This window comes from Corvus cornix, chromosome 1A, assembly GCF_000738735.6.
Source record: "Corvus cornix cornix isolate S_Up_H32 chromosome 1A, ASM73873v5, whole genome shotgun sequence".
Taxonomy (NCBI): Eukaryota; Metazoa; Chordata; class Aves; order Passeriformes; family Corvidae; genus Corvus; species Corvus cornix.
The window spans coordinates 65,176,059-65,188,846 of NC_047057.1; the positions used below are offsets into that span (position 1 = coordinate 65,176,059).

Genomic DNA, 12,788 nt, shown 5'->3' on the forward strand with positions numbered 1-12,788 from the left:
CGGGGGCCGCCACCGGCGCGAGCGGCGGGCGGTGGGTGCCGGCTGCGCACGGAGCTGAGGGACGGCGGCGGGAGTTTGGTGGCGATTATTGGCCCCCAAATCTTTGCTCCTTCTTCTGGACCCTCCTCCGGCCCGCAGTGTCCGAGGTTAAATAGTGTTCTCTCCGGCTTCCCGCCGGAGGAGGCTCCGGTGCCCTTGGGCTGCTGTCCCAGCCGTTGGGCCACCCCAACGAGCAGCACCCGGGAGGTCGCGCGTTTCTCTGCCCCGTCCCCTCTGGCCGCGATGGCCGCTCTCCTCCTCCTCCTGCAGCTGCTCGCCTGCTGCCGCCGGAGCTTGGCGGCGTCCGCCGTCCGTCTCCAGCCGTCACCCCTGCGGGTCAGCTGCCCGGGCCCTCACGGCCAAGTCTTCCAGCGGCAGGACAACGAGCACAGGGTGTCGTGCCTGTGGAACAGCACCGTGACCCTGCACTACCAGCCCGCTCCAGGAGCAGGGCCGGACGTAGAGGGGGAGGAGGGGCAGCCACCATCCCCACCTGGCTGCCTCTGGTACCTGAACTCGGCCTCTGTGAGGAACATCTCACGCTGGTCAGGCCAGGTGGTGCTGCAGACAGGACAAGCTCCCTCACCCGGGGCCTCCAGCCTTCTTACAGTGCAATGTTCGTCTGCCTCCTGCGCTGCACCCGAGTGCTTTCACCTCAACGTGAGCGTCGAGATCTCGGAGCAGGATATGCGGCTGTTCGTGCTTTGGCCGCAGACACACGTCATCCACGTGTGGCAGCCGGTGGAGCTGGGCTGGTGTGCACGCCTCAAGAGTGCTGGCTGGCAGTACCGCTTCAGCAGCCAGGAAGGCGTACCCTCGACCCTTCTCCTTCCCAGCAGTGAGCACCAGGACACAGCATCACCTGCTGTCTACCCAACAGCTGAGTTGCAACAGACCTGTGCCACCTACTACAGCTACCGCTTGACTGTGCGCTACAGGCACCCTGGGATCCACGTTGCTTTGGTCAGTATTGAGCAGATGCCTCACATAAGCCTCAACCTCTCTCTCAAGGTGGAGCCTGACTTGCTGCATGTCCTCAGTATCAGCTCCAAGCTTCTTAGTGTTCCTCAGCAGCCCCTCAGCTTATCCTGGTGGCTTCAGCCCCTTACCCTGAATACACTTGCCTACAGACTGGTGGACACACAAGCTATAGGAGGTTGGCTCTGCTCCTACAGTTCATTTACGCTGCTGAGCAGCTTCTGTGCCATTTCTACACCTCAGAGCCTGGATGAGATAGTGGTGGCCAGCATTTACTTCCATGTTGATGGAAAGAGGTTTGAGGAATTGGCAGGGGAACTGCACCTGCTCAATGGTACCCTGAGCTTAACTGCTGGCAAAGAAACTCCCATCCATGTCAACCTTTGTCCAGGGAAGACCAACAGCAGCACTTACATTTTCAGGTACAATCAGAGAACATTTTACACATCTAAAGACAACAACAGCACTATTTCCACAGATTGCCCTAACACACACACTGTGTTCTACCAACACAAGGAGCTCTTCTACTTACTCACCATAGAATTTGTGGCCTTACAGTGGTACAAGTTCAAAATGTACCTTTATATGAATCAGAAGAGGGCTTTGATTAGGTCTCTGGCAGAAAGAGACCTTGATGTCCATGTTTTCAGCAGTGGCCGTCCTTCTCTTCTGCAGAACTTTAGTTATTTAGTGTGGTTTATCCCTGCACAACATCCGATGCTACAGTGCGAGTGGACCTTCCATCTGCAGCTTTTTGGCACAAAAAAAGACCATATTGTCCAGAGTAGCACCTACACGTACAACGACCACGTAAAAAATGCCACACGTTTTGTCCGTCGCTCTGCTTTACCCTTTGATGCAGAGAAATACACGGGGTTTGTGGCAAAAGTGAACTGTACCAGCAGTGCACCTACACCGGCTCTTTTAAGCGTCAGGGTCAACAACCATACTGCAAAAACCATAGAAGCACCAGTGGTTTGTGAGAAAAAAGAGTGTAAGATAACCAGGTGCTGGATTCAGAGACCTGAGCCCAGATCCTTTATCTTGTACAAGAAAAAGGCATTATCTTTTTACCTCTTTGTCAAGTTGGACATAGACTGCTACACTGGCATATCTATCAAACCCCTTTGGCGAGTCTATCCTGCTAAGGACATAAAAACTGAGCCGGACTGGTCAAATCCAGTAAACACTTCTGCAATGTTTGGCATAGACATGATACATTTAACTGTTCCCAGTAATACTTTAGATTATGGGTTGTATCTGTTTCTTTTCAGTGCTGAGGTAGTCCCAATTAGGACCACAACGGTCCTCAAGGCCCATGATATGATTTTTGTTCAGATTGAGAGAGCTGATCTAGTGGCAAATATTTCAGGAGGCTCAGTCCGCACAGTGGGTTTTTCTGAGAGCTGGACTCTCGATGGCTCTGAATCCTCTGATCCTGATTCACAGGAAGGACCATTGATATTTACTTGGTTCTGCACTAAAGACTCGGCAGACTATCAAACCATGAAATTCAGCCTGAAAAACAGATGCCATCCATTCCAGAAGGATTTGAGATGGATAACACCCTCAGGTCCCATTCAAAAAATACCACCAGAATCCCTCCCAGGAAGCACCTTATACTACTTTCGCCTGGTGATTCAAAAGGGCAGAAGGAAGGCTTATGCTGATCAAGTTGTAGAGGTGGATCCTGGTCCCCCACTCATTCTGGATTTGAAATGCCTTGAAAACTGTGGTAGCTCTTTAATTCCAACAGAGAGATTTGCTGTGTCTGGAAAATGCTCAAACTGTAAACCAAGAAACAAGCCACTATACTACTGGTCCCTTTTTTCAGACACCTCCAAAGAAATTCATTTTGATTGGGCTTCCAAAACATCAACGGGAAGGTCTGGGGCTTACATATCTATACATGCTCTGACATTCACAAAGCCTGCATATCACTCCTACATACTTCACGTAAGGGTAACTACCTGGGATGGTAGGACCTCATCCAACAGAAAACCCTTTGAGGTAAATACTCCACCACGGGCCGGCAGGTGTAACATCAGCCCACGTCACGGTATAGCCTTTCTGACAAAATTTGTTGTTAAGTGTAAAGGATTTTCTGACAGACATTTACCTCTGACATATAAAGTGATTGTAGCTTCCAACGTACCCCAAACTACCACAGTAACTTCTGTGGTGGAAAACACGTTTGGCACAATTCTGTACTTTGGTTCTGAGCCTAAAACTCCTCCATCTTTTCTCCCAGTTGGAGTGCCCTCCCACAGGTACACTTTGACACTTTACGTTCAAGTCCGTGATTCCTTTGGGGCATTTACCCAAGTGAGTTTACGTGCCTACGTAAAGAACCCACTTAAAACTCAATCCCTTTCAGCTGTGTTTCACGAACTGCTGGCCTCAGCAAGCCGTTTAAGCGCATCGACATCTGCTCAGCAGACTGGGGATCGTCTTAGAGCTGGTTATTTGGCTTATCTTGCAGCCTCACTCTTAAACTGTGTTAAAGACACACCAACTGTCCAGCTCCCTCAGGCTCAGCTTCGGGAAGCTGTGGTTAAAACAGTCTTGAATATTTCAGTAAATAGCATCATGGAAGTCAACCAAGTACTGGCTGTTCTTTCTGAAGTCACGGAGGCAGTTGAGAAAATGAATGTTAGGTCACTAGACCTTGCTATTGGGAAACTGACAGAAGTAACAGGAATTCTGAAGAGACAGAGGAGTCAGATCCATTGGTCTGAGGAAGCAGAAATTCAGACCAGTGGAATACTAAGATGCTTGTCCAACATCCTGAGAGCTGATCTTCTGCGTCTCAAGAATGTCAGTGCAGATGGAATTCAACATGTTTTCTCCATCATGGAAGGTGTAACAGATATAGTTTTCTGGGGAAAAGTCCCCGGAGAAATAGAAACTCTAATGGAAACAGGACACTGGAATATCACTCTGAAGAAAAATGAAGCCTGGAACATTACAAATGCTTTGCCTGCCACATACACCTGCCAGAACTGCTTTTATCCAACACTGAGAGAAGGAGATGATGCAGGATTGACTCAGGATACTGTGTTTTCTACTGCCATTTTTGAGTTTGATGAGAGCCCCTTCCCTTGGTTAGGTTACACATCAGATATCATATCAATGGTCTTGGGGTTTAAAATGACAGAGACTAAGGCTAATGGGGATCTACTTCCAGTCATGCCTGAAAGAGCAGACATTTTTCTTGCCAGGAAAGGTGGACTTACGACTTTTCATTTAGTAATGGGACCTGATAAAACAGAAGCTTACACAACTGGAGGATTTAGTTTTGAGGTCAGTAAAACTACCACGAGCATAAACTTCCAGATCATGACAAAATTAAAAGCTACTTTCAAGGTGCTGATATTTACAGGTACCAATCTCACTCATGCTCGACCCGTGGCCTCATTTGCTGCTTTTCACAACATGCCAACAGTTGCAAGTGGAAATGAGACAGCCGTTGCTGACTGTAGCATTACAGGTCCCTATATTGTCTGTCTCCCACAGTCCCTGCTGACAACCATAGTGCAGGAAAATGGCACAGACACTCAGAACATCTCCGTTGTCTTGGAGACACGCTATGTCTTAAGGTACCCAAACCGGAAACTGGTGGGCATATACATTTTTAATGACCACTGCCTATTTCTGGATGGGATTGGAAGTCAGTGGAACAAAGACACATGCAGGGTTGGCTCCTTGACCAACTGGCAGAAGGTACACTGTGTCTGTGACTCCAGGCGGAATCGCAGGAGTCTGTCAGCCCTTCCTGCATCCAACATCAAGTTCCTGGCAGCCAAAGTAGTAGTTCTTCCCAATACAGTAGATCTGGGGAGAAACCTGATAGCAGACATACCTAAAAACCCACTGGCCCTCATAACAGTGCTCTCTATTTTTGCCGTCTACTTACTTTTGTGCTGCTGGGCCATAAGAAGAGACAGGGTTGAGAAGGAGATCAAGTACATTATCGTTCTGCCAGACAATGAGGCCTCTGATGCAGGGAGCTTTTTGGTCACTTTGTACACAGGCAGTCGCTGGAATGCTGGGACCAAAGTAGAGGTCTTTCTGCAGCTCATTGGCCAGCAGGGCAAGAGTCAGTTCCGTTGTTTATGGCACCAGCCTTCTCCAGCTTTCCAACGGGGAAGCATTGATTGCTTTCTGATAACTACTAAGAGAGACTTGGGAGATATTCGTTCCTTCAAGGTCAGGCTCAACAACGAAGGCACATCTCCAACCTGGTTCTTAAGCAGAGCTGAAGTTGAGGACACGTCCACCAGGAAGGCCTGGTTCTTTATGTGCAGAAAATGGCTTTCCTTTGACAAGAACCAACCCTTGAAAGACTGGAAATTTTCTGTCATAGACCCCCAGACACCTCTACCCAAATTCGACTATTTTCTTATTAATTTTAACAGGAGACTGACAGAATACCACCTATGGCTCTCAATTTTTGCTCCTGTTACTGCTGGGGCTTTCACCAGGTTCCAAAGGTTGTCTACATTTTTAGCAGTAATATTATTCACCTTGCTTGTTAACATTATGTTCTTTAATGCTGAAAAGGATGAAGAAACTCCAATATACCTGAGGTATTTGAGATCAATAACAGTAGGAATTGAATGTGCTTTGCTTACCCTCCCCATGGAAATGTTAATAATTGCCTTATTTAAGTATTCCCAGAAGGACCCTCCTCCTGTTGTGACTAAGATGTACCCAAAGGTAGATTCTAGGTACTGGAATAATTGTGTAATATCTGAAAAAGATGCAAATGTAATTGACACAGAGGAGCAGACGATAACTGTGAATTCCCCTCAGGTGGGTAGAAAGTCCCAGAAGTCAAGTCCCAGTTTTGCAGAAGGGGGCATCTTTTCCAAAGCAAGGAGACTAAGCACTACCATCAGGCAGCTTCGCAAGATCCCAGACACTGAGCCCTTGCTGTGCTGGTGGTGTGTCTTTGTGGCCTGGGGAGTGGTTCTGACCATAACTGTGCTCTCATCCTTCTTCATTGTGCTCTATGGTTTGTCCTATGGCTACCAGACTTCCCGAGAGTGGCTCATAGCATCCGGAACCTCCTTTCTTCAGAACGTGTTTTTCCATTCAATTCTGAAATCCTTACTTTTCTCAGCTATGAGCACAGTTCGTCCAAAATACTCTGAAGACCTCAGATGGGTAACTCAGGAAAAGCATGTGGAGATTAACTTGGCTGAAGAAACTAAGGGAGGTACCTGAAACTTTCAAAGGCAATATAAGCCTTTGGAAGCTGATGAAAGCAAACATGCTGAGAAGGGCAAAAATTAAAAGAAAGGCACTTATTTTCATGAAAGGTTTCATCAATCATCTTGTCTTTTTATCACTGCTATTAAATTTTGCTTGTTCCACTGAGAATGCCAACAGTTTTCACTACAGCCAGTCCCTGAGTAGAAGCTATTTTCAAAAAACTTCCCCCACCCAAGTTTTGTGGCTAAGCACGACCTTGTATCTCACGGCAGTATCAACTCCTCTGCCCAGTTCATAGAGGTGATGCCCAAGGAGCCACCTCCGTGCTGAGCGTGGCTCTCACCTCTGGCTGAGCTCATGGTGATTTAAGAGCGGAAAATAGCCTGAAGGCTGGAAGCACCGGCGTGTCCATCCCGAGGGCCGAGAACGCCGACGTGTTCATCCCGAGGGCTGGGGACACGCTGAGAATGCCTGGGTGTCCATCCCGAGGGGTGAGGACACGCTGGGGACAACGCGTGTCCATCAAAGCCGGAGCAGGGAATGAGGGAAGCAGGACGCGTTAACGGGCGCACAGCGCCCCCTGCCGGCCGCCAGGCGCCCCCTGCCCCTTTAAGGGAGGCCCCGGCGCCGCGGCGTCCGCGCGCGATCCCGGAAGTGGCTGGGTGGGCACCGCGTGTGGCGGAACGGGAACGGGAACGGGAACGGGAAAAGGGGCACCGCCGGAAACTGGGTGGAGAGTGAGCGCCGGGGGCGGGGGGAACTGGAGTCGGAGGGGAAACGGGAACCGGGAGGCAAACAGGAGCTCGGGATGGAACCGGAATGTGGGGGGAGGGGGAGAGGCACAGGAACCGGGAATCGGGGAGCAAAGGGGAGATGGGGAGGGACCGAGGAACGGGAGACGGGGGGCGAAAGGCGCTGGGAGCTCCGCGGGGGGGAACGGGGGCTTAGGGAGAGCCTGGGGGAAGCCGGGAACCGGGCCGACGGCAAAGGGGAGCCGGGCAGCGGGATCCGGGCGGGGAACGTGAGCCAGGGGAGGGGGAACCGGAATCCGGATGGGGGAACCGGGAGTGGGGGACGACAGCGGAGCCCGGAGCAGGGGGAGCAGCTGCTGAGCAGGCACTGCCGCCCAGGAGACACTCACGGTTCCCGAGTTAGAGGCCACTGCCTTCCAACTCCAGGCACCTGTGAGCCAAAGAATTGGATCTGTGCACTAGCAATTAATAAGGATATGTAACTATATTCTTACAATTGAAACGGCATGTTTTATATAAACAAAATTAAAGACCTTCATGCTTCTGGATCCCACACCAGAAATACTTTCCTCATGCCTTAACTTCCCATCTAAATTAAGGGCAAAGAAGCTGTTACAATGAATTAGTGATACCTTGTCTCACTTTGTGCCTTACCTCAAACAGTCTGTGATCTCTACAAATACGACAAGGTTATGTCAAGAGCCTGATGAATGCTCCCCTGAAAGTTTTATTCTGCCCAGATGCAGCAGTCTGAGGTCGTTCAGACCAAAGAAGGCTTTTGTTTGATGAGAGCTGTAGGAAAATACTTGGATTCTGCTGTTACAGTGACTTGTAATGGAGATGTGCTCCCCAGGCTGTTTGAGATGCCAGGCTCTCTAGCCTGTGCATCACCTTTGCACTGATCTGTTGCACTGATCTGTTAGTAAAAATCAGTGGTTTTACTGGCACAAAAATCACTACACCAAAAAAGCTGTAAAAAGCCCCAAATTCCCAATAGATAGGTACAAACCTGAGATGTGGATTAAGAAAGAAATTAGTTATCTATGTGGTTGCAATGGTTAGGGCTTCTTTGTTCTTTAGTCCAGGCCAGGAAAAAAGGGAGGACTGGCACGTGTATTTTGCTCCTTTTCTCAGTACATGGTGAAAGCATTTTCACCTGCTCTTCCTGTTTTCTTTTTTGCTGCCCATCTAACACCTGAACCATGCGACCTCCTTTGAAGTCTGCTTTTAACTACAGGCCATAACAACTTTGCACTACGCCTTCTCCCCCAGCTGTTAGTTTATTTTGTCATAATTTTCCTAACATGAGTGAAATTATTACTCATTAACTGCCCTTGGAGCCATGTGTATGTACAGAAAGGAAGCACATTTAAATCTGGCATGACACATCACAGTGTTTTTAAGCCTTATCTACCTAGACCTATAGCCAGCACTTTGAAAAACATGGACAACATACAACTTCTGTCAAGACCCCATCAGCTCTGCTGCTTAATTAGCTCTACGATGAGCCCACACTTTCATTTTGGACCTCAGTTAAATCTTAGACCTGTCTGTGTTTGCTGGACAGATGGAGATCTAAAGCCAAAGAAAAGTTTATTAAGTATCTGTGACATGTTGAGGATGCTGCCAATTTTTAGTGGATTTTGAGCTGCTTGGGTAAAAAGTCAGAACTGTGAAGATTTTATGTGTCTGCCCTCCTAGCATGTGACCCAGGAGGAGCAGTCCACTCTGGTTATAGTGAGTTCTAGGATCTACACGTCTCCATCCATGATTAAATTCGTCATATGAGAAAAGGACACTTTTCTTCTGTTTTACCTGTGATGAACAGAGAAGTAAATTTGCCCAAAAGAATTTCTGGAAGGAAAGAGTGTAAGTACAGACTCTCTGGAGAACAGACTGTGCAGAGTACAGAGCATGCACAAAAGGAATGGCCTGGCACTCAGTGATAAAATAGGTCTTCAGCTGTCTAAGAATGAATATTTCTGTGTCCTACAGAGAATTGTGGAAGTGGTTCTTGTACACGTGCCTTGATACCTGTTTGATGCATCAGGTGTTGAAAGAAGTGCAGCCTCAGTACCTGCATATTTTTAAGGCAAAGTATTCCAAGTACTGGTTGGGTAGCCAAGTCTTTCTGACAGGGGCGAACAGAGTAACCTGAAAACATTGCTAAAAATTCAGGAAGTTTTGGGCCTGCCTGAATTCATCTCGTTCCATCTTGCTACATGGCTAGAAGAAAGGAATTTGACATAGGTGTATGTCAGGAAGTTTGGAAGCTGCTAACCCTTGACTACAAGACTTAATTTCCACTGTGAAGTGTAACCAATGAAGTGACCTTTGTGTGGAGGTGTGAAGCAAGGAAGCCATTTGCAAATTTTTGTGACAGAACTCCCAACAAGTGCCCTGGAAAACTTTCTAAGGGTTGGGTGACTGTGGGCTTTGGTCTATCAGATATGCTGCCAGTAGATCTCTCCAGTGCTTTTCTGTGCTTACTGTTCACACCAGATGGGATAACAAACCTCGAGGATTATGTCCCAGAGGAAATTAGCATGGCTGTGGAAGGTGTGGTGGGCTGTGTGCATGCAGAAGTTGTAGGTATAGTAGGGACAAGCCTGCCTTTATTCCCACGCTTTCTTGAAGCTGGCACTCTTCACCCCATACCCCTCACCCCTCTGGTAGTTTCGTTTTGCTTTTCCTTCTGGATAGTTTTGCTTTATTTCATTCTGCAGTCCCCAGCTCGAGCTCAGTCCTAACAAACCGAGAGCTGCAGTCATGCTTTATTGGAAAGAATTCCCTTCCCCAGGCATGTTAACACTGAACATCTTCCTGGTCACAGGAGGAAGTGGGCACTGCCTTCACAGCAGGGACATTGTCACATGCAACCCCATGTAATCGGGCTGCGTCTTTCCTTACAACCCCAGCTTTGCTTTCTGTAGGGAGATAAATCATTGGAGCTGTATTTCTTCCTTTCAGGATTACGTCAAGTGGCAGTGTCTTATTTCCCAAAATACTGTGTTAGCCTCTCCTGTATTTCCACAAAATCTTGGTGTTCCTATTTTTAGACTCTGTTGGAAAGTATTGCACTAAGTTTAGATTGTGCTTAACCAAGCTGGTACTTTCTGTGGTACATGTGTGGCCCTGCACTTAAGTCTTTTTAAGGACAACTTAAAACGTAATGGTCACCACTTATATATTAATAGAGCAACTTGCTCTTCCCCGCTATAGCTATTAATGTAGCATTTCTAATAGGGAGCTGCAGTTTGGAAGGGAGACAAAACAAGTTCAGGACAGAGGGTTACTATGGCTGTAGGTTGATTTTTTTATTGTGGCTGTGCAGTAAGAGGGAGATTTAATGAAATCTGACCTCAGGTCTGGTTTTTCCATTTTGGCAAAGAATAACTGTGATCCAGAACTGATGATCACTTTAGCAACACTTCAGTGTTTGGATCTCTAGTATTACAGGAAGATGTTGCCTTGTGCAACCTTCCTGTGTGAAGCTTTAAATTCTCACCTAATTTGAGGTTCTTACTAAATGCTGCCTAATTTAGAGCAGGCTGCATGCCATCTCTGAGTAAGGGGCTCTTGGGCTGGGTTTTTGTTGAGTGTTGGTTTCTCAGCTTTGTTAAATCATGGATCTTAGGTATAGATGCCTTTTTGAGATTCATCTTGTGTTCAGAAAGCCTTTTTACCTAAGGAAGGGGTTTGATTTGTCTGTGTTACTTCTCTTTCCCTACAACTGTTCAGAAAACACACTGGCTTTCACACCTGTGACAACCTAGACTGTTTATCCTGCTGCTGCTGCCATGGAGAATCCGTGGAAGCTGTTGTTCAGGAGCGGGGCTTGGGGCCTGCTCTGTGACCCATGGCTAGAGGGAAGCCTGCAGGGATCTCTGTTCCTTCCAAGCAGAGAAAGCGTAGCAATACCAGCACAACCCCCCCAGCCCGGGGGGGGGGGCGAAAGGTGCAGCAACAAGTCAAGGTTTAATTCAATCAAGTGATCTTTGGGAGAGTGAGTAAGGATGAAAGTTCTGAATGGCCACACTTGGTGAAATTACAGTCCTGGGCTAATTCATGCTGAACCCAAGGTAAGTCACCTCAAAGGAAGAGCAGGGAGGCAGCCACAGGTGACCTAAACATGCCTTCAGGGCTGTAGCACAAAGGAACAGGAGGAACAGAGTTGTTCACATGGGGATTAACTAGCAAGTAAGAAGGTTCTGCTGTTTTATCTACTACCTGATCAGTTAGGCAGCAGATTGCTTTTCTGAAGAAAGCAAGTGCACCGCTGCTGCTGAAGTGTGTTTAAATATCTGTCACATCAAACACTGGTACATGCCAGGGTATGAACTCCTGCCCTTCTACTAGAGAGCACTCCTTCCTGTAGAAAATCAAGCTGTGAATATTTTAATAGGTTATTGTTATCACTGGTGGATACTGCAGGAAAATCCTGGCAGGTAAAAAAACCAAGGGTTTTGTAGGAGAGGACTGAGGGTGTGTCAATGTTGGTTTTATCTGACAGCCTTTCAAATCAAAGTCTGCATCTGTTTATAGGCACTTTGTTTCTTGTATGGTTTCTCTAGTTTATCAGTGACTCAGAAATACAGGAGTCTACTGTGGACTATTAAGAGGGGCTTAACTTACGTATTGTAAAGACTTGTGCTAATGAGGTTTGAAGCAAAGAAAATCAGATTACTTATCTGTGCTACTACTTTGCCACTGACCCCGACAGTTTAAGGGTGATTTATGATTTCTGGCATGCCTTCCAGGCCTCTTAGCAGAGTGCTCTGAGCAGAATTGCCCTGAAGTCTTTAAGAGTCTTCAGAGAACTGGACTGAGAGCCCTTTCCCCAGGTCTGTATCAGGTATCAGTTGCAGACAGCATGGAGAAACACTCTTACAGCACTACCCAACCCCTGCCTTTCTTTTAATGCAGTTATTTACTTCCAATGGCACTGAAATCTGTGTGCTTCACCTTTTGCCAGGACATGTGAGCTGACCTCACACACGTCCTGCAGCACTCTAAGCTTGACCTGGCAGGTTCCTGCAGAGCGTGCTTGTTCAGTGGTTACCCAAGCATGTGGGTAACTGTTCTTTCCAGAAGAGCTGGGCAGGTGCATCAGGTAAGGATGTGTTCAAGTACCTTGTGGCTTCCAGTCAGAGTGCCATATGCTTGTGCAGAATTCAGTTCTAGGCAAGCTGTTGTCAAAGACCTGTTCAGCATGTGTTAGCCAGCCAGACTTGTGACATGTTACTGGGACATGGTGCTGCTTCAGAACTTTCCAAGGAGAAAAAAAAAAAACAGCGGTAGCACCTGGTGATGATTTGGGTTGCTTGTGGTCACAAATTTGCCTGTCATCATTAAGAAGGGACTAGTGCCCTAGACTTTCTCAAGAGATCCTTTATCCTGCTGTTGGTTTGCTAGAGGGAAGTGAGTTCTCCCTCTGCTTCATGTGTCTGGGGGGCACACAGACACCTTGCCACACTGTGACATCGGGCATCCTGCTAACATGGTGTGTAGGGCCAAACCGATGAGCTGACATTGTGATAAACTAATGTCTGTCTCAACTGGGTTTATGCTATAAAGACATGGTTATTCAAAGCAAATGAACCTTTTGGAAGCCACTCTGTGGGAAGGTGCATCTTGTCTGCTTGGTTTAGACTAAAGGTGTGAAGCACACGCATAAACTTGCCATTAAATATCTTTCATCAGAAGGAAATGGCTTTACTTTGTTGTATAGCAAACTTTACTTCTGAATGGGAGCACTCACTCTGAAATCTGTGTGTTCACTGACCTCACACCTTTAGCTAG

At 47.5% G+C, this 12,788-nt stretch overlaps 1 protein-coding gene across 1 annotated transcript; it reads left to right on the plus strand.

Annotated features, from left to right (window-relative positions):
* Positions 1-26: 26 nt before the first annotated feature.
* On the plus strand, positions 27-6,362 carry PKDREJ (polycystin family receptor for egg jelly). The gene has a single exon (XM_010410835.3). It carries the CDS (start codon positions 283-285, stop codon positions 6,244-6,246), a length of 5,964 nt encoding a protein of 1,987 aa, XP_010409137.2. The 5' UTR covers positions 27-282; the 3' UTR covers positions 6,247-6,362.
* Positions 6,363-12,788: the final 6,426 nt, after the last annotated feature.

Excerpts from the sequence above, each read along its gene's own strand:
- PKDREJ (XM_010410835.3), top strand. The coding sequence starts at position 283 with ATGGCCGCTCTCCTCCTCCTCCTGCAGCTGCTCGCCTGCTGCCGCCGG.